We start from the raw sequence: 23,053 nt of genomic DNA, 5'->3' as shown, positions 1-23,053 counted from the left end.
AGAGGGTAAAGATCCTAACTATTATAACATGGCTTTTTGTCCACCCACAGAAATAATAGCATAAAAGTCGCGTGGTATATGCAATCATACAAGCCATTGCTCGTTGTGGCGATTTGATGTAAAAAGACTGTGAACAAGACGGTTGTTCTCTTTTTGCTAATATGTACTGTTGGTGGACACACGGATTAACAGTTGGATGATTGTACATGCATATAGTTTTAAGTGTGGCAGCTACGAAGCAGTGTTATGTACATTTTTTAATAGTCATATATTATTTGATTAAAATGAGTAATGTTACGTAATTACTAATTATACATTTATTAGTACAATCAAAAGTAGTTATTGTGCACATATTTGGTTTTATATAAAAAATATACAATATCGATTTATACTCAACTAAAGGCAACTTTAAGGATGGTGTATGGTTGGAAAATGCTTCTCAAGAATAATTTAGAGGATTGTGGGGAACTAAAAAAGTACGACGGGGTGGAACGATAAATTGTCTCTAAGGCGATATAAGTTATAGAGACAGGCCTATGTGAGTGGATGGAGACTGATGAAAGATAAAAAAGGTACAATAAAAAACGTGGATAAATATAATAAATAAAGCCGGACACAAATATGTCATGCATCAATTTATATGTGTAGTAATGTATATACAGCTATATCAAATATACAGCCAAGGCCCTTATTAAAGTAACATTATTTTCCTTTTCAAAGATGTCCGGTTAGGTAGTTTACTTACTCACCTCTAGATGGCGTTCATAAAATTCACGTAAATGAAGAATGCGATTATTTTACAGTAATGCACCCGATTTTATATAAGTAATTTTTAATAACGTATGGTAATAACTTTTTAATATCACTGCAAATTTATAGTACTTCAAACCAACCAAAAAGTTCTACAATGTTCTAGAACATTTCAAATCGATAGTGGCGCTACCTATTAGTCTTATTATATTTAGTATGAACACCATCTATTGTTCAATAGTTAATATTTTTCAAATCGCACATTTTACTGGGATTGTTGAAGTGTCGGGTAATAAGGCGGGCACGCGGCGGGACACGAAATTTTGAGGGTCGTCGACATGTACAATTAAATTAGTCTAACATTTCCCTTACATAATTAAAAAAAATAGTTAACTAAGTAATTGATTTTTTTTTATTAAAAGCATTATAAAATATCTTGTATGTCACACGAGTACAATAGCATAACTAAGTCTTCAAATGCTCGTGTGGAATTTTTCCGAGGGCCGGTAGATCTTGCTAGTATCATAATGCTATATCATATCTTGCACACATTTGTGAGTAAATGAGGGTATTATCATTTGACGCAACTGAGTGCTGCCTTTATATACGACTACCCATAAACGATGACGCGAGGCATTCTGTTACTAGCGCTATCTATCGGCGCCGTACGAAGTAACAGCGTTTCGACAAATATATTGTTATATATTTTTTTACTTTTATATGATTTTACGACTGGTAATGGATAGTTGGCATTTGAAAAGACTTCTAAAGTATAAGTTTCCTATCACAGACAGAATAGCTGAGCAAGACCCAATACCACTAAAATACGAAGTGAGTGCTGCTATCAAGCATCTGAAGCAGAATTAGGCCGTAGCTTTCGACGAAATTCTGATTAAGACAATAGGAGCTATGACAGAAATCGGAGTACATATTGCACAACATATATTGCCGGATATGAACCACTGAAATTTGATTAAGAGATTGGTCATACGATCGACAAAAAAGTGTTGTAACTACGGGCCTATTTTTCTTATATCCCATGCCAGTAAATTCATGCTCCGTATTGTTAATACAAGACTCCAGACGTATATGTTCAAAGAGATCACACTCGAATAAGCTGGCTTTGTCAAGGGTCGAGGAATAAGCAGCTATTACTAATTCGTCTTTTGATGAAAGAGGCTCAAAAATCCAACATCGCTCTCCATATGCGTTTTGTTGACTTTATAAAGGCGTTAGATACTGTCAAGTAGGGGACAATGTGACTGGTTCTGAACAAGATAGGTGTAACGCATCACCGGGTACAATTTATTAAATATCTGTACGAAGGTGGTACCGCCGCAGTTCCAGTTGATGGCACTGACTCTGAACTTTTTAAAACCTACTCAGGAGTTTAACAGGGCTGTATATTATCTCCCTTGCTGTTCAATATCTACTTGGATTACATCATGCGGTTAGTTCTCGAAGATTGGGATAGGGGAATATCCGTGGGTGGTAGGAAGATATCGAATTAGAGATCCCCGGATGATAGTATTCTCCTAGCGTCAAAAAAGATGACATCGAAACTTTCCTTTGCTGACTGGACACCTCAGCGTTGGAGTTTGGACTCGCAATCAAATATGACAAAACCAAAGTGATGATTAATAACCATCAGGACGTCCAAATCATAGGGTGCGAAGTAGTTAAAAGCGTATATCTGGTTTTCACTGTCACAACACTGCGAATATGAAGTACAGAGACGTTGCGTCATGACCAGATCCTTATAAAAAAAGTTTAAACTTATGAGAAACCTGGTCTTTTTAATCTTTCTATATGGAGCCGAGGCCTAGATGCCGAGGATTCTGCATCGTCAGAAAATTGATGTCTTAGGAATATGGTGCTGGAGACGGATGCTCAGAATCTTGTGGACGACGCACCGTTTAAATCCTCAAAGAACTCAATGTAAAAGGAAGGTTATCGTAGACTGTACAAACATGTAACCTGTAATAAGGGTTTAATGGAACATTTGGTTCTGTAAGTGAAATGCAAGCGATCCCGTGAACGCTGTCCAACAAGATTGTGCAATTATTATTACTACAGGGCGACACGTAGCGATATCAGCAGGGCCCCAGAACCATCTGGGGCATGACAACGACCCCTTTAATAATACTGCAGGACTGAAATGAAGATTTTAAGACTTGTTTTAATGTTTTTTTTAATATATTTTAAATTGAATGTAAATGTGTATATTCCTATGTAAATGGCTTAAAATTTTGTTTTGTCTGACTCGTTTAAAACCCTAGAAGCAGCGCAACTGTTGAGTAATAGTGTATAAGTTATCGAGAACGTAAGCAGCATTTTTTGTAAAAACACCTAAGTAACGAACTTGGTTAGATCATTAACTGGATTGTCCCTGAGCGTGATGGGTCTGGTCACAACGAAGTGATTGTGCTACAAAAAGATCATTGCTATACTTTCATTAGGATTGATATTTACTTATTAATAATATGTATCCTTAAAGACACTAGAGGAGATAAAAGATGCTACAAGCATCACTAGCCTAATACAAAACGCGTGCTGGTTAAACCAAACCACCCCAACCAAAAAGAAAGGGGCTCCCGTTGCTAACATTCCTCTCGAAAATAAAGAAAAAGTACTAAAAAAAGAAAGTTGAGAAGGGTCTGGCATCAATCTAGACTCAAATCTGACAAGACCGCCTTAAACGAAGCCATTAAAGAATTAAAGAAAATGCTGGATAGCATGAACAACGCAACTCTGCAAAGTAAGCTGCAAAATCTCGGCTACCGCATCATCGGAATATGCGATCTGGAAATTCACCAAAACAGTCAACAGACCACAACAATTTAAGTCTGCCATAAGAAAAAATAGCTAAGACTGGGCTAAGACAGGCAGAGATAAGGCAGAAACATTTGCAAAACATCTAACCAATCGAGGAATTTGAGAGGGAAGTAGACGAACACCTGCAGCAGGACCTTCAACTGTCATTGCCATCGAGGCCAATAACGGTGCGTGAGCTGGCATGGACCATAAAAAGAATAAAAAATAACAAAGCTCCTGGCTTTGATCTAATCACCAAGGAAATCTTAATGCAACTTCCTAGAAAAGCTTTGATGTTCATCAATACGCTTCTCAATGGTGTCCTTAGGGTCCAACATTTCCCAAGCATGTGGAAGGTATCAGTCATCACAATGATACACAAGCCTGGAAAACCCCAAAATGATGTTACTTTATACAGACCGATATGTTTATTACCTGTCCTGTCTGTCTGAATTCTACTGAACAGAATACTGCCACTGCTAGAGGAAAATGAAGCAATCCCTGAACATCAATTTGGGTTTAGGAATCAACACTCGACTATAGAGCAAGTACATCGAGTCTATGATAAGATACGACATTCCCTCGAAGCTAAGGAATATTGCTCTGCTGTGTTTCTCGACATCCAACAGGCGTTCGACAAAGTGTGGCGTAAGGGCCTACTCTCCAAAACAAAAAAGCTACTACCACACACCTACTATACCTTGATGAATTCCTACTTGTCGAATCGCATGTTTCAGGTACGGGAAAGTGGAGACGTATCTAATGTCTATGAGATCTTGGCTAGAGTACCCCAGGGCTCCGTTCTTGGCCCAATCCTATACACCCTGTATACAGCAGACCTACCACAGACATCACAAGTGATGAATGCTACATTCGCTGACGAAACTGCACTGTTGGCAAGTAGCAAAAATCCCCAGATCGCTTCAAACATTATTCAAGAAAGCCTCAACAAAGTAGATGACTGGCTGCAGAAGTGGCGCATTAAGGCAAGTGCCTCTAAATCGACCCACATTATTTTCACGCTTAGAAAAGGAAACTGCTCACCCGTACAATTGGGTAACAACACCTTACCCCATAGTGACTCAGTGAAGTACCTTGGAATACACCTGGACAGAAGACTTACATTGAAACACCACATTAAAAAGAAGCGTGTCGAGGTACACATACGGATCCGGTCTATGTACTGGCTGTTGGCTCGTAACTCTAAACGATCGGTGGACAACAAGCTCCTTATCTACAAAATGATACTCAAACCTGTGTGGATGTACGGGATCCAACTCTGGGGAAGCGCTTGTAACTCCAACGTAACTATCATACAAAGGCTGCAAAATGGCATACTGCGCACCCTAACAAACGCTTCATGGTTCCTCATGAACTATGAAACCCACGAAGCTCTGGAGATCAAAACAGTAAAGGAGGAGATCCAACAGTCATCTACTAATTACAAAAATCGGCTAGACAAACTCCCTAATAACTTGGCTTCCGAATTGACTTGCAGGAAACGTCTTAAACGCCATGACATCCAGAGACTAGACGCTCGATGGTGAACTAGGAGTGTCTCCCGCCGAGGAGAAGAGAGAGAGAGAGTCCTGGCACTGATCGCAGATAAAATAAGGAATACACAGAAAAAAAAACATTTTAATAATATAGACGCATAAGTCGGAGATCACAGCGTCATCAAAGGCTAGCCAATTGGTAAAACTATCCCAATACGCACCACGCTGAAGTCTAAATCCCCAGCTGCTCCCATAGCTAAAAGTTCCCTTCGAACCTTTAAGAAGCAATTAGAATCTATTTATAACCGTACGGTGGAAAAACTGTCCTTTTTTTATTGCGCAATGGGGTAAAATATAAACACATTGCCACATCCACAAGCCAGAGCATCAAGTTCGAGTCTGAAACGTCCAAAGATTTCAGGGTACTCGTACATTTCATGTACGAAAAAGTTCATTCGTTTGTCCTTCCAGAAGATAGCGTCTTCCTCATGGAAGTGAAATAAAATATCAAAGTAGAAGAGATTACTCTGACGTTCAAAGAGCTAGGAACCATTCTTATCAATATCTTGCGATTAACGAACCAACAAAAGTGCGCCTTGCCTAACTTTGTCCAAGTCACCCTAGACAAGACTCCCAGAGCAAGATCTTCTGACTCCGTAAAATCTATGATTTTAATAGACTTACAGTTGCACCATCTGTCAAAGAAGCCTTCCAAGCACAACGCCATAAGTGCCTCCTATGTAGCCACTATTACAGAAACAATATTCGCCCAAGATGTGTCAAGATTCTTGGCCATCACAGCACTCACAATTGCCTTTGTCTACAGGACAAAATTCTTCTTCCGGCCTACAGGCGCTGACCTGCATCTACTAAAAAACAGCCAATTACTATGGCTATCTAGGGGCACCAAAGACACCCCTGACGCCACCCTCTTTCACGAGAGCGCAGAGTCGACGTGTTGTCCTAATATCAAAAGGCTTTTGCTAAGTGTGTGTTGGGATGAAATGATACGAAATCAAACTGTTAAATTTTGCCTGCATCTTGAGTGTTTTTACAGAACAACTGTGCGGCGCACTGCATAACGTCGAACACCGTACCCTCGTCATCTTCAATGCGGCTGCCGTCTGCGTAAATCGACAATTTGGCAGCCACGGTAGCTGTTAGTTGGATATCCTCCTCGCTTTCCACCAGACAGGATAACTCCACACAAAAGGGATCAGACGGGTGTGGCAAAGACTGCCAAGTAGCTAGCCGGTACTTCCAGATACCGGTCCCTTATCATCTGCTGGGATTGACCACGTTTTATTTCAAATAAATAGTTTGGTAGAAACAAAGGCCTAGCGGAAGCAACACGGCAAGTATAAGGTCCTAGTTTAAGAATGCGGTCCTGTGGGTCCTCGCAATCTTGTGTCCAGCAAATCTTCTGAGAATCAAAATTAATTAAAGCGTTCTCGGCCACCTCTTTCTGGCTATGGTTAATAAAGCTATAATGAGATCCGCCTACTTATGCGCAGGTTTTTGCTTCGCGCATGTAAATCCTCCAATCATTCTTACAGTCACCAAAAAGATCATGCGCAGTACCGTGGCTGCGCGTAACGTAGACCTTGACGTGAATTTGGAAATGCCAACGATCGCCCAGTTATTAAAACAGACATGAATTCAATACTTTGACTCTCACTTACACACAAATTCGTCGTTTGTAGGTACCGCCACCTTCAAAACAATCACACCCAGCATATTTAGACACCGCGTCGTCCTGAGACCGAGACATTTGCTCAAGTCTTCAGACCTTAAAACAGGCATCGTACAAAACGTTTCACAAGCGTTCGAATACTAACAGGCTATGTCGCAATTAAAGTTGGCTTGTGTATCAAAGGAGTCGCCAACCCAAATGATCTGCATTCTCGATACAAGCGTTGTTGAAGTGGTAATAATGTGATCTAAAAACAAATGTTAAACAGCAATTAATAGCAATTGACAAACGGCCCTCTCGGACGTATTTAAGCCAGATAAATGAATAAGTGTTATTGATAAGTGACGACCTAATAAGAAAACCCCTCGAGCTAACTAACTAACGAACTATCTATAAATAAATCGACTTAAATCGATCAATATAATATAAAACAAAATCGAAATTGTTCCTAGTTACAAATACTTGTGTTAGATGGCATAAAATTGTAATAAACAAAAGTTACACTACCCGCCGACAGATCGCGCTATTGTCAGTTAACAGTAAGCGTTAACTGCATGTTATTTATACATTTATCGTAATGTCAACTGCCATTTCCCGAATTGTTTTCCGTTTTAATATCTAAAGACAGTTGTATCTGTTAGTGTGATGTTAGTTTATAATAAAGAAACGATAGAATTTAAGTGTAATGTTATTACACTGAAATAAGTCGTACACACATAATTTATTAATTCCACAAGTTAATAAAGAATCTCAGAAATTGACATAATGATCGAAATAGATCCTAAACTTTTTGTTACTTGTAGACTTTGTTTAGATAATATGGGTGTTTACCAGATTGTGCCTTCTGTGAAGGAGCAGATAAAGTTTTGTTATGACATTGAGGTAAGAACAAATTGTATAAAAAGTCATCAGTTGTCACCAAAACATGTTTCAGATGAGATTTGTTACAAAAAATGTGTAGTAACTTAACCATTGGTAAAAATTCGTTTTATGTGTCTTTTCCTATTTATTTCTTTCATTTTTAGGTAGAGCCGTTTGATGGTCTGCCACAATTAATTTGCAAAAAATGTGAGTCAACATTAAGTGAATATGCTAAAGTCAAAAGCACTTACCTGGAAAAGCAAAAAACGTTAAAAGATGGGTTACACTGTAAAATCGTAAGTATCACAATAGTTTTCATTTATTATTTCAAACCGATTTCCTTGTTGCTTACTTTATACTATACATTAATACAGACAGCAGACAAAGATAGTGTAAAATTTACAATTGGACTTACCTCCAGGATGGATGGAGCCCATTTCACTTTTCCTGTTACCATAACTTATGGTTGTTGTTTGGTTAGCATGTGGTTGAAACACTTGCTGGTATTATTTTATTTGTTACATCACTTTGTTGAGATATAGATTTTAGCAAATGATCGTACCATGTTGCATCATGGGGCTTAGCCATTGGTTCAGGAGGCTGTATGTTGAATTCCAGAAACCATTTTCCCTGATTTAAAATTATAAGTTAAAGTTGGATTGGGGGGATAGTGAAAAATAAGATTAAGATGTTTTAAACTTATTGTTTATACCTACTTATGAAATCAACTGAATATATTTGTTCATATAATATTTGTGGAAGCCACAGGTTAGATATATGATTTATTCATCCTTAAATCTACTTTTATTTGCCTGCTATATCAAAGTATGAATAAGATATCAGGCTGAGAACAAAGGCTTCCCTGGATCTATTAAAATATCATCACCAAAGTTATGGCGAGAAATTATTGGCATTCCTAATTCAGCTGATTTGTAATTTTGTTTATTTATATTACTACTAGCTGATCCTGCAAATGTTGTATTGCAAAAAAGAAAATTAAAGTTTTTAATTAGCAAATTAAAAATTAGGGTTGATCGTAGAGGGGTGAAAATTTAGAGTTGGATTGTATATATTTTTGTATGCCGTATCATAAAAAATTAAAAACAAAAAATGTTGTCCAAAAAAAATGTGGGTGGACCACCCTTAACATTCAGGCGGATGAAAAATAGATATTGTCTGATCTTCCACCCTGGCCGACATGCATGCTAAGATTCACGAAAATCAGTCGAGCCATTTCGGAGGAGTTCAATCACGCACACTGTGATATAAGAATTTTATATATTAGAAATGCATGTAGGGAAGATAGGTTATAAATTTGTATTGGATGTCATTTATTAATATTGTACTTAAGGAAGGTATACTTTGAACTAATTGTATCATTTTAAAAGTTAAGATAACATTATAAATCATATATTTTATAACAAGTTTTAAAAATTTAAAAGAGTAAGAAATATTAATTAATTTCAATTGCTTTGTAAATTGCACTAAAATGTGCTACCTACTATATTGCACAATAATGAAAAAGAGAACAAGCTCATTTTATTATTATATAAAGATATCATTAATTACCAAAGCTAAGACATCAAATTTTATGTGTATTTTATATTTCATATCTGCCTACATTGATAGGTGGAATCAAGCTAATACTACTAATACTTTAGTATCAAAAGCAGAAAAATTTTCCTAAACCAACCCCTTTTATGAAATGTGAACTCATGGGGAGAGTTCCTATTTTCTTGTGACAATTCTTTGCAATACAAATTCTTTATTAGGTCTTTGGTAGCATTTTATAGGATATCCTAATGGATGCTTTCCATTCCTCTACAATTTTCAAGATGCCCCCAAAATCATTCCATTCTGTTGCTGCTTATGAGAGAATTGCACATTAGCTAACAGTTATTTCTCACCGCACTTTAGTTCTTACTCTGATAGTAGTCTGCAGACTAGTTCTGTAGTCTTCCTTAACCCAATGGTAATACTACTACACACCATGCGTTTTATCATGCTAATCTAGCATTAACTAACATTAACATTATGGTTTCTTCAGCTGTTTCTCTTTCCAACACTATTTCTTGTAATAAAATTTGAAGTGTTAGTAATTATTGATACAGTAATCCCCCAATAATCCAGTAATAGCAACTCATGGAGCCATAATTTGTTACTTGGACATCCTCAAGTCGGGTTAATAATCCTTTTTACAGGACAACCAGTGTTAGCCAAAAGTTTTTACAGCATTTCCACTTTTGCACACAAATTGTTCGTTTAAAACAAACATTGCAACATTTATATACAAAACATTTATGTTTGCACTTGGTTCATTGAAAAATACTGCTAAATACTGCTTATTAGCAGTTTGTCTCATCTTTTGCGCTATGCTACTTCTTGGAGGAAAGTTTCTTGTATAATGTTGAATTACATTCCAAAACATTTAAGAGGTAACTATCTTTTTATTTTACTTTTTTCTTTTTTTAGGCAACATCATCTAATACAGCGGTAGTACAACAAGAAGAAGAATTGGAGGCTGTTAGTTCAACTCAACAGTGTAATGAAAAGAGAAATAAAAAAAGAAAAAAATTATTCGTTTTAGATAGTGATACATCAGACAATGCTGATACGGATAATTTCTTAAACACTGAAGTTGTCAGCAAAAAAATTGCACATAAGCGTAAAAAAAAGCAAATGACAGACTTATGTGAAAGCGATTATGATAAATGGTTTATTTGCAAGTTCTGTAATAAATGTTGTAAACATAAGTCAGCAATTCTCAGGCACATTAATACACATAGGTCCCTACTTTCCATGTATTTAAGTTGTATAAAACGTAGTTGCTACGTTGATTTAAATAAAGTAGACAATAAACCAAATATTTGCAATTCTGAAAGAATTGTTGTGCACGCTAGTGACAGATACATCAAATCTAAGAACGATTTTTATTATATTATTTACAGACCAAAACAGCTATTTGACAATTTTAGTGAAAGTTCATCATCAGTATTTGAGAATCTTCCGCAATTAGATAAAGCTTCTTGCAAACAATCTAGTGACAGTAGATCAAGTATAAAAAAATGTAAAAAGAAAAGAGACAAGGGACCAGGTTCCAGAAGTTCCAAAGACACTGTTGTTGTCGAAAATAAGAATGAAAAAGAAATTAGCAAGTTAGATGTGAACAATAAGAATGGAGTCATATATATATCTTTAAATTCTTATACTTCCAAACCTAATGAATGTATAGATATTAGTGATTCAACTGATTCAGAGTCATCTAAAGTTCCTAACTTGGAGGAAAATGATACTAACAGTGATTTTTTACTATCTTTAAGAAATGCTGAATTTAAAACAATACAAAACATAGTATCAATATGTTCTAAAAAATACTTGAAAAGGTTAGAATGTATTGAAAGTGAACTGCCTTGTCATTTTGTAGAAAAACAAGCACCTAAAGTGGATTACTTTATTAAACATAAAGTTCTAAGTATGGGAAGAAAGGTGATTAATAATCCAGAACTAAGTTGTAGCCCGATATTAAAATATTTGGAATATCGAAATCTAGAAATTGTGTGGAGGTCTAGAACTGTGTCAAATATTAATAAAAAACCAGATAACATAAGAATAATGATGAAATTAAAAAAAAGCGAAGACATTGATTCCCGTGATTCTGGATGGAAAAAATTAGAAGATGTAGACTATGAAAATGGAAACAAGAAAATAGTAAATCTGGATTACAATGATAAACAAATACAGAAAGAACCTTTAATTGAAACTACGGATTTGTCTTGTAGTACAGCTGAAATGAATGGAAAAGAGATTGCTGTAAGCATGGCAAATTTAAATAAACCTGCAAAGGATAAAATAAAAGTTAAAACTAAAACTGATTATAAATGTCTAAGAACACTGCTGAATGAAAATCCTGTAGCAAACCCTAAACAACTTCCAAGAAAAGCACTGCTGGCTGAAGTTTTAAAGGACAATAATTTAAAAAAGAAAAAAACGCCTAAAAAGGATCAGACAGTTAAAGTAGATATGGAGAAAGTCGAAAGCACAAATGTTGTTCCACAAATGCCTGTTATAACATCCACTATGTCTTTAGCACCAGCTGTAAATGCAGAAGAAAAAAATTTAGAAAGAGAATCAAGTCCATTATTATCAGAACAATGCAACATTACAGAATCAATAGATTTACAAAGTAATAAAGTAACTGAAAATTCAAGTTCTCAGTTAGATTCAAGTAATAAATTTCCAAGAATAAAGGTAAAACCAGTTGCTGAGTTAATGTCAGAAAGAGCTTTGGATACTATGATTAACCAATACAAGCAACAAAATGCTGTATTCCCACAAAGTCCAAACTCAAGTGTAAATTATCCAAATACTACAAATGCTGTGTATGAAACGAATGTACAGCCGTTGTCTCTATTAAATAATTTAAACAGTTTTCAAAACAGTATGACATCTATGCTTGAAATGTACCCAGAATTGTCTCAAAGGGAAAATGTTTTAGTTACAAAAACTAATGACCAAAGAGGGTATGCTGTCATGGATAGTGTAGATTTACCATCTAAATTAACAAACTCTCCTTTTAACTATTTAAAGGATTTATTGCAATTGAATAACCTTATCTTATTAGAAGCAAATGATGTTATGACCCCAGACTTTATTAATATATTAAAGTTTAAATTAGTGTTTCAGCAAGAATCCAATGTACCTGTGGCATTATGGTTAGCATTGTTTTATTCGGAAAGCCGATTTTGTATAAGAGTTAAAGACGTGAACCAAAAAGATATTAATATATCACAGTTGTCACCAAATTGGCAATGGGAAATACTTAAGGTTTACACAGGTGATGTTGTTACAAGGCTATTGGAAAATGCTCGAAAAATTAGCCCTGAAGTTAATTACAACACATATAAACTTCTATGTTTGTTAAAATCAATTCAGTTCCGGGATCAGGAAATTTAATCAACTGTTTTTACCACCTCCATTACTACTCGTGAAATTGAAAAATTAGATTTGTAAATAAAATGACATTTTTTAAATAAATGAAGAGTTTCTATTAAGTTTTTTTTTTATTAAATGTGCTTAATGGCATTGTAAAATTAAAAATTCAGATAATATTTGTATTTTTTCCCACGTTACTAAGATATTGTGTCAAAGCAATTTGAATGGTGTACACAATAAACATTGGAAGTAGCCATTAGCTATTATTTTCATAATCTAAATGCAGAACAGATTAGTTGTGATTAAAATATATATATATATATAAAATACTATTATCACATTTTTTAATGAATCATGTATGCTTTCCCATTACCTTTTTTATTAGTTCATTATTTCAAAATATTCATATTTTTAAACTGATATTTGAGGGTTCTGAGAGATAAATCTATTTTTTAGTATTTTGCTTTGCTTGACCTTATCTCTCTCTCTAGTCGGGTCATAAATTGTCACAATGAAAATTGAACCTTGAGAAATGATTCTTTCGTGTGAAAAACCGCTTTTTCACACTTCTATATTGGACGGTTAAGTTACGGATCGAGTGTAAATTTAATTCGTTCCTGGGCGCTTCAGCTAGGAACACTCCACAGTCCCAGTCGACTTTCAGACTTTCGAAAACATTGAATTGGTTGAAATTAGTTTACTTGAAAATCCAGAACGTTCAATACGAAAAAAGCAGCTTCACTTGGACTTCCAAGAACGATTACTAATGAAATTTGTAAAAAGGATCTGAAGATCCATACTTTTAAAATTGTTCGAAAACTGAAAGAGACTTTTACAATTTTTTTGTCAAACTATTTTGGAGTGTTTTTGTACTCTAAATCCCATTTTTGGAGCGATTAGGCTCGTGTTCACTTAGTTGGCCACATTAAGAAGCAAAACTGCAGATACTAGTCGTCTGTCGTCTCAAGAAACATCAAAAACCATTACCCTGGGCCTTCCTGTTCACGTTCTTGATGTGACTATTGAACGTGAGCAAACAACTGTGACGTCTAATATACGAACCTCCCTAGTTTGATCAAGTGGCTCGTCGTCCATACTCACTAATGAGTTGTCGTACTTCAGCTTATTGGCTAGCATCATCATCTTAGCTTGTTTCTGACATCTCATTCATGGATATTGTCGAGAACCTCATTGTTTTACTTAAGATGTCCTGTGCCTTCTGCTCCGAGAAGACCGGTACGACATTATCTTCGACCGCCTGGCTGTGTACCCCGGTCTCTACCACCTATCCCTGAGGAGGGCTGATAGGCAGGATCCAGAACGTTGGGCTGCCTACGGATACCTGCACCCATCGGTGGGCACTCTGGCCCACGCTGCCACTGCGTATCGTACAGAAACCTTGCGGTCGCTAAAGAAGGTTCCTCTCCAGAGTCTGCATTTTATAGCAGGCCACCAGGCGGTATCGAACGCTCCCTCTATGTCTAGTGAGACCTGCACTTTGACCATCCTCTTCTTTAACCGAGTACCTAGATTCTGGATTAGGTCATACAGACTTCTATACATCTCTATGGCATAAAGGCGTATTGGTGGCAACTGATATAAGGCGCGCTGTATCACTGGATCCCACGGACCTTCATCTCCAAGACCTTGTCCCGACTTGGATCCCGCTGCGTTCAGCACTTTCCCTGACTGGACAAGGGGGACGTCCTCTTGCTTTACCTCCGTGCGGCGAATTACGCGATAAACCGCTTCCCACATGGTCTTGCGATCGTGCCTCCTGTAGAACCGCCTCTAGCTATGGGGTTGAGCACGCCTTGTCTCGAGACGGAAAGCTTCCTTTGCGCCGAGAAAGTCGAACAAAACCCGCTCTTTACAGGCTAGTCTCGCCGCCTTGATTCTTCCCTTCTTTCTCAAGATCCGCCTTGAGGAGAGAGAGCTGTTTGGACCACCAGAGCAACTTTGTCTTCTTCCGCTTTTCGCAGGCTTCTCCCACGGTTTTAACATACCGGTTGACTATACTGTCCAACGCCCCCTTTTCGGTGATATTATTCACTTCGATAGGCGTCAGAGACCGCTCTGATAGCAGCCAGCGACAGTTTGATGCAACTCGTCCTAGTCTGACCAAGTGTTCTGAGCATTAACTTTTGAGCATTGATGCCTGGCTACGGCTTGGTTGTCAGAGCTAAGTTAGGGACATTGAATGATATTGATGATATCGTCGAATAGCACAATAGCCGTCTTAGCAACCTCCCTGTTGTCCCGGTTGACGTTTTGTACCTCTCTTTTTCAAGGGATTGCCCCCATCTCGCCAATAACGCCGATATACAGCACCTGGACAAATACGAGGTGTGTTCAAAAAGTATCGCGAATTTTGTGTACCTATTTTCAAAAATTATTTATTTATTCGTGAATATCTATTTTGTCCCCTTCAAAGTAATCCCCCTGGGATATTATCCACTGGTGCCAACGTTTTTTTCCAATGTTCGAAGCACTTCAAAAAATATTTTTTTTTTGTATCTTGTTCAGCTCCTCCTTCGATGCCGTCTTAATCTCGTCAATCGTGGCGTAGCGTCGTCCTTTCATGGGTCCCTTCAGTTTCGAAAACAAAAAAAAGTCACAGGGTGTCAGATCTGGGGAATACGGTGGCTGCGGTATCATCAGTGTGTTGATTTTGGTCAAGAAGTAGCGTACAAACAGCGATGTGTGAGCAAGGGCGTTATCGTGGTGCAAAAGCCAATTTTTGTTTTTCCACAAATTCGGGCGTTTCTGGCGGATTGCTTCGCGCAAATTGCGCATAACTTGCAGGTAATATTCCTTATTCACCGTTCTATCCTGTGGCAAGAACTCATGATGCACCACGCCCCTGCAAACGAAGAAAACTGTAAGCAAAACTTACACATTCGACCGAATTTGGCGTGCTTTTTTCGGTCTGTGTCCGTGCGGCAGCTTTCATTGAGATGATTGTGCTTTGGTTTCCACGTTATAATCATAAACCTACGATTCGTCACCAGTTATGACCATCTGGAGCAAATTCGGGTCGTCGCGGACAGATTCTAACATCTCATTAGCAATGTTCACGTGATGCTGTTTTTGATCGAAGTTGAGCAATTTTGGTACGAACTTAGCGGCGACCCGTCTCATGCCCAAATTATCGATTAAAATCGAATGGCACGAGCCAATCGGCATGCATAGATCCTCGGCAATTTCTTTAACGGTGATTCTACGATTGGCCAATACCATTTTCTTCACTTCATCAATTTTTTCGTCTGTTGTTGAAGTGCTCGGGCGTCAGGCTCGCTTTTCGTCGTTCACATCTTCTCGGTCTTCTAAAAACATTTTGTACCACCGATAAACGTTGCTTTTGTCCAAAGTAGCTTCTCTGTATGCCACAGCCAACATTCGAAATGCATCCGCGCACTTCATTTCGTTTTTCAAACAAAATTCAATACAGGTTTTTTGTTCCATTTTTTTAAATAGGTAAAAATCGAACCAAAACACGTGCAAGCAAAGCAGATGTCAACAATTAACTGAACATTGAAAATGGCCGAACTTGTCAGCATAAGTGAGAGACATATGTACCTACATAACGCCACGAAATTCGAATATACGTAACCCGCGAAAATTCAAAATTCGCGATACTTTTTGAACACACCTCGTATAAGCACCTAGTTTCTCGGCGCTTCGCATATTAGCATGGCTTTAGCATGCTTAAATCTTTGCAGGTTTATCTGCACAACTCGGTACTGGTGGTGCCCACATAGACGGAGGTTGCGGTGATCATCGAGAGAGGGTGGGTCATCGAGAAGCCCTTAGCAATAAGCTACAGACGCCGAGAAAACATTGCGTAATAGTTTTCCGTATGGAACAATCATGTGGTTTACTTCACACAATATCCTTGTATTTTAATTAGGATAGAGAATCTCTCTTTAATCTTAAGGTTCTCTATACAAAAATGCTTTAATGGTTGTGTTTATTGTTTGATAACTGTACAGAGCTGCTGCGCTTCCAGATATCAAGTCATTTTAGTACAAGTTTTTATTTGCGCGTGAGCGTGCAAATATGTTGTCGATTTTCCGTTTTTGTATTGGTGTGGGTATTTTAAAACATAATTAGTGTTTTTAATTAGCGTTCATTCAAAAAAAGTTCGATTTTTAAATAAAAATCTGCTACATTAAACACTAAAGCGTAATCTATTGTATTTTAATTTTGATTGTTTTAAGTCTTATAAATTTTGGGGATTATAAATAAAAAAAAAACATTATTTTATATGTTAGATTAGGTTTTATATCTTATTTTATAAGATAATGTCCAAATTAGCTATACCGCTTTTTGAAAGTATGTGGGTTTCGATTGATAGCTAATAAGCAGTTAATGTCAATGAAACATTGATTTATATTTTGTCATTCAATAGAGACAACTGAGCAAAATGGTAAGTTTCTTAGATTTGTGTTTTTAAGAGAAAAACAACATGAATAGCACATATATATATTTATTTATATTAAAACGACACTAAAACCTATATAAATATTATTTACACTATTTTTAGCAAGTCAACGTGATCATCCAAGAGTCCAAATTGAATTTATATCTGCTAAAACTTCTACTGGGCTTGAATGCTTATGAAACATAAAATATCCTTGAATCTGAGCAGGACTAACGTTTTTCTTTTTTGCAAGTACCCTGAAAAAATTACAATAACTCTAAATAAGCTGTGTTTATTTATTATTTCAACTTATGAATAACATTTTAAAATTTTTTTATAAGTAGTAGTTTTTCATGATTAGAAATCACGGCATATAAACTGCAACATAAACTATACTTTACATGAATATTACTCAAATATTAATAGGAATGATAATTAATGAATTATTATGTATAAGAGAAATTACTTACTTTTCACCAAATGTTTTAGCAGCTTGAGCATCTTTATAAAACCTAAGAAACATAAGTTCTACTTGTTGTTGATCACAATATCCAACATATTCTTTCATATCCACTCGGCCTGGCCTAATTAAAGCCGGATCTAACCTAAAAAGTAACACAAAATCATTGTGGTTATTCAAAATTTCACTTGTATATAAATAATATTCATAGTGCCAATGTCTAATTTTAATAATATAATAATAGGAATCCAAATATTCTAAATTAATATTGGAATCTTATCTTTTTCAGTCGATAGACGCCCACTGCAAGGCGTAGGCCTCCCCAAAGATCGTTACGATGACTTGTCTTGCATTCAGTGAATTTTCGCGATCCTAGTGGGGGCCTACGCACGTTTCGCTGCGGGTTCGTGGTCGCCACGCGAGAACTTTTCGGTTCAAAGGCTATTTTTTAACCTACATTGGTAACCATGGTTTTTCTCCAAATCTCCTCATTCATGATTCGATATCTCAGCAATAATGTTTAGTTAATTCAGACATATACTACATTTACATATTATATATATTATTATTAACTAGGTATATATTGTATGTGTATTTCAGAAATCCAATCAATCAAGTACCTGAATTTTATAAGTGTGATATAATATGTTTGAAATAGACATATTTTCTAGTATTTTAGTACCATACAAGATTTTTGATTCTTGCATTTAGCTTACTATCAAATAAATGTTTTTTAAAAATTTTATTGTTGGATAACAAAAGGTTGAATTTAACTTCCTTTAATATGTTACCTTTCCAAATAGTTTGTAGTCATAAATACTATTCGTGCTTCTGTAGACGCCACTCCATCTAAGCAATTGAGTAGTCCACTGAATGTAACTCTATTTAGTCCTTCATATGCTGCTTTTTGTGTGGGTGTGTCCTCCCGAGATACAAAGGCAGCATCTATATCTTCTAATAGTATGATTGATTGTTGTGGGGCTACACTGCAATTGTTAAAACTTTTTACTATTTCTATCAAAATTGATTTAGCTTCTGTGTGTACCCAAATGAATTAGAAAGAAAAAAGAAAAAAATAAGAAAAAATTAAAAAGAAAGAAAGAAAGAAGTATGTGGTATCTTTACTTTCTTAGTTATATGTAGGTTTATTAAATTTACAATATTTACCTACCTAAGAAGATGATTAAGTCTGTCATCTGTAAGTCCTCGTTCTGACAAGTTGAGAACGCAAATATTATATTCTAATTCACCAGCTAATGCCATTATAAATGAAGATTTTCCACAACCCGGTGGGCCATATAGTAGGTAACCTGAATAAAGATGAGATTATTATAAAATTAATTTTTTAGGCCAGGTTGTTCCAAAAATCAGCATCTATACACCTATACCCACAACCTTTATATAAATATTTATTTGTATTAAGCCTATAAACATTTGCAAGGAGAATCATTTTACCTGCTCATTTTTGGTACAGAAGACATATTAATAGAAAGATTAAGGATTGCAGGATATAGTAACAGCAATTTCCATATAGTCATCTCAACCTTAACTTGAAGAAGTAAGGTTATAATTTATTATGCATCAAAATGTTTGTACCTCTTCTGTAAGGAATTCCTCGTTCTGTATACCATTGAGGGTTATCAATAAAATCTAAGCAATCTGTAAGAATTTTCTCCCCCAATCCCCCTCGTAGAATAACACTGCTCAGTGGACGTCTACGTCGAGGATGTCCGAAAGGGCGCCACTCAGAGCCCATTGCAGTATACATAACCGTCATGCCCTCATGTTGCTTCAATGCCATTGTTCTTGCTAAAAAATTTGAATGAAATGAAATATAAATACACACTATATATTTGAGAAATATAAAGAAGTTTTTGTGATTCTGCTAAGATTTGTCTTAAAACTCAAATATTGTTAATTGCACTGATTTAAATCACTAATTAATAATAAATAGTAGATAAATCAGCAAATATGTTTATCATCTACTTACTTTTATTTTATATTAATGCTTTTGAAATAAAATAGTAATAAATCCTATTTATTGCTATTTTATGTCAAGAGCAGCATATATTGGGCAGGTAACCTTCATAATTTGTTACAGAAGACCAGATAAGTTTTTATATATTTACCATATTTAATTTTGAAACATTTTTAAAAATTCTAAGATATGCTGCTAGCATTTCTTTAAATTTACTGCTCATAGTCTATTTGGAATTGAAATTGCAATATATTAATGCCTACTGTTTTTAAAAGCAAGTATTAAAGAAGGTGCATTGAAAATTAATAAGCATTATAACCTTCTTCAAGGATGTTATAGTAAACTTGTTTGTCGCGTCCAAATGCTGTAAGAGTTACAGTTTCGAAAGGTATTCCCATGTGCAAGTCTATTGTCTGTTGTTCTCGTGTTCTATCCACTCTTATCCAAGTTCCGCCATACCTGTAATATACAAAAATGTTTATATTAAATGATTCTATAAGATATTTTGCACGTGATTTATTTAACAAACCTAAAAAAATGTTGTCCGACACTTGGTATAAAATCATATTTTGTTTTAATCTGCCCTGTGTCCTTTTGCAGAAAAGAAGTTTCAACACTCAAATGTTGTGTGTGCTTCGCACCTTTTTGTGTGATCCATTGTAATAACCATTGGTACGATTTGTCGCGACAAGGTACCTCAAGAGTAATCATACATTGTCTTCGAAATAAAACAACTGATGCCTGTAATCCCTTTCTCAGTACAGCGGCTGCAGCTCCTACTCCAAATAAACCGAAACCTGCACCGAAATAAGGGTTTTGTGACAACGATGCTATGTACTCAGTAATTGGCATGGTTATACAATAAAGTTATTACACAAAATGATTATTATTTATCGTAATTCTGTTACATATTTTTATAACCTACTATTAATTATGTCAATGTCACTTTGACATTAACATAACAAACAGTAAGTTCTATGATCATGTCCTTATTTTCCATTACTACATATTCTGTAAATTATTTAAAAAAAAAATAAAAGCAGTACGATGTACAAAAATCTCTTTTATTTCCTGGTCTTAATAAACTACATTGATATTTTCAAGACGATGCTATGCGAGACCAAGACAATTTAAACCAGTGATTCCCAAAGTGGTTTATATCAACCCCTAGGGGTCTATGACAACCTGCAAGAGGTCTACGTCAGCGAAAAAAATTTTGGGGGTTCATGAAATGAAAATGGGGGTCCACGATAGTGGATCTCAACACATACATTGATAGTACCTATTTACTTACATCATACTATCTTATAATATCAAAACATTTACATTACATTACATTATTATATATGTTTATAAAATTGTGTAAGTTGTAGGATGTTGGTATTCGCTTTGTGGTCGCAATACATTTTTTTTGTTGGGACCTCTCCTTCCACCCCTATTTTGTCGAGAACAGGGTTTTTCATTTCTTAACTATTTTTTAATTTTATATATTTATATTTTGTATTATATTTTTTGTATTTTCTATTGCAGTAAAATAAGTAAACTAAATAAAGCTGTGAAGCTTTATTTAGTTTATTTATTTTTCTCATGTACAAAATTTAAAATTGATATTTTAAATTTTTTATTTTAATTTCAATAAATCGATCTTAATAAGATTAAATGTCTAATAAGACTTACAAGATTTTATGTTTAACTATGTTTTATTCCTATTAATTACATATTGTGCAACTCTCCTGAAGAATTTGAGGTCGGGCTCTCTTGCATACTTTTCCATTATAATGGAGGCGAGTGTGGCCTCCTCAATCTTTTTTCCTATCCGGCATTCGGTCTTACCGGAGCCCTCCAAATGCGGGACATTCTGCTATCAAGTGGATCACGGTCTGGTCCACGCTCGGTTCACAGAAGCACGAGGCGCAATACATTTTGAACATACACTAAACTTCACTACAGTTAGAAATTTACAGGAAATCAATATTAGGTAAGTAGTGGGTCTACCCAACACGGAAAAACATGGCAAGGGGTCTACGACACAGTTTAAAATATCGTGGTATGAAGTGCGTAAAATTTACGTATAAGTACTAACAACGAGACTGAAGAGTTAAAAATTGACCACAAAACAATTTTGACTCATTTGTAAAAACGTATACAAAAGAATTTGATATTTGAGTACCACCCGAGCTCACTGGAAGAAACCGAACGACCCTGTACTCATTTATAATTTTTTGTTGATACATAGTGATATCAATCAGTTTTTGCACCGATTGATAATTGCTGATGAAATGTTGATCGACCGGATTTCACAAGACGCGGCAAAACCAGGGTTAACCCGCAATAGGGTGATGCCGTGTGTATGGTAGAATTGGAAGGTCGTTGTTTATTGAGGCGGAAAAACCGCCGGGCAGAAACTTCGATTCGGATCTTTACTGCCAACAACTGATGATGAGATTAAAGCAAGAAGTAGAAAACAGGCGACATTAATCAACGAAAGAGATATGGTCTTTACGCATCCTTAGCCATTTATCAAAAATTAAGAGCGTTAAGCTGAGAGGTAATAATGTATGCATCATATAGCCCTGTCCGTGCAACTTAAAATATTTACCTGTTTCAGTGTCTTTAAAAATTTTTAAGCGGTATCAGGTTCTTTCTAATTGTCGCTCTTTTATTAAAACATCCAAAGTTTCTACAGAAATAGAACCGTGATATTACCTTATATATAATAATAAAAAATCATCGAACAAAATGAAACCTATACATTATATTATTATAGTGAAATGTAAATAAATTTATACAAAAACCGAAAGAACTTCATTACCCATCTAACGTACAGTTACTTCGGTTGAATTAAGAATATTTATATTATATAAACCTAATATTATTATTTTTAAAGTATCTCGTAGGAATCTTATAACTTACAAATTTTGTACAAATGAAACAGGCAGTAAACCTTGAACCGATGATTATCTTTGCATCTGATATTTACTCTATATTTTTGTTATCGTTTTTATTATGTCGGTTACGTCGTTTCGTGTTTTCAATATTACCTCTCCCTGTTTCATGTCGTATGGTGCGGGTCACGCGACCCCTATCATGGACGTCTGACGTAAAATCTTTTTAATTTATTGTTCAAGTATGCACTTTATTGTACGTATTATTTTCATTATATCTATATATTTTTGACTAACGATGTGTAATATTTTTAAAGGGTCTTCGTAGCAAAATAATCATATAATCGAATCTTGAACAGTGTAATGTTTCATTTTTAATTCTCTTAAATAATTTTTTACGCTCCGTTTTGTGCTACATAATATAAATATGTACTATAAACAAAAAAAAATGATTATAGCAGTCCATTAAATTTTTATTAATAATTGATTATCTGTTTGGATAACTACTTAATGTCTACATGGTCATGAAATCAAACGAATGCCATGAAGAATCTTTATTACATTACTTTAGTGTATTTATTAATAGTGAAACAGGATGTAAAAGGAACAATGGCTCGCCATAAGTATACCCATCAGAAAGATGTATCAGAGTATTGTAAGCGACGGGTACTGCCCTCGGTTTTTCTCGGCAGACATGTTTTAGATGCCAACTCTCATGTTTTACACTTTTCGAGATTGGAGTTGCCTTATAGTTGTTCTAT

The 23,053-nt window shown here is 35.6% G+C and overlaps 2 protein-coding genes across 3 annotated transcripts; one reads left to right on the top strand and one right to left on the bottom strand.

Annotated features, from left to right (window-relative positions):
* The first annotated feature begins 7,358 nt into the window (after nt 1–7,358).
* On the top strand, nt 7,359–12,643 carry LOC137929463 (uncharacterized). Its single transcript, XM_068772428.1, has 3 exons — nt 7,359–7,635; nt 7,779–7,910; nt 10,087–12,643. The coding sequence occupies exons 1-3, from the start codon at nt 7,519–7,521 to the stop codon at nt 12,565–12,567; spliced, it is 2,730 nt and encodes a 909-aa protein (XP_068628529.1). The 5' UTR covers nt 7,359–7,518; the 3' UTR covers nt 12,568–12,643.
* A 4,406-nt stretch (nt 12,644–17,049) lies between these two features.
* Bcs1 (Bcs1 chaperone) lies at nt 17,050–20,339 on the bottom strand. Of its 2 annotated transcripts, XM_068772535.1 has the most exons (8): nt 20,282–20,339; nt 19,937–20,204; nt 19,727–19,866; nt 19,026–19,238; nt 18,601–18,739; nt 18,221–18,415; nt 17,440–17,574; nt 17,050–17,226 (listed from the first exon to the last, which is right to left on the bottom strand). In XM_068772535.1, exons 2-8 carry the CDS (start codon nt 20,116–20,118, stop codon nt 17,106–17,108), a joined length of 1,125 nt encoding a protein of 374 aa, XP_068628636.1. In that variant the 5' UTR covers nt 20,119–20,204; nt 20,282–20,339; the 3' UTR covers nt 17,050–17,105. The 2 variants fall into 2 exon arrangements, with proteins under 2 accessions (XP_068628636.1, XP_068628635.1); XM_068772534.1 differs by having other exon boundaries at nt 19,937–20,326.
* Between the last annotated feature and the right edge of the window lie 2,714 nt (nt 20,340–23,053).

This window comes from Battus philenor, unplaced genomic scaffold (assembly GCF_028537555.1).
Source record: "Battus philenor isolate CCGP_79_NKW_IND1 unplaced genomic scaffold, ilBatPhil1.0.hap1 SCAF_5, whole genome shotgun sequence".
Classification (NCBI taxonomy): Eukaryota; Metazoa; Arthropoda; class Insecta; order Lepidoptera; family Papilionidae; genus Battus; species Battus philenor.
Note: the sequence above shows the minus strand (reverse complement) of the source record. Positions and strands in the feature narration are given on the sequence as shown.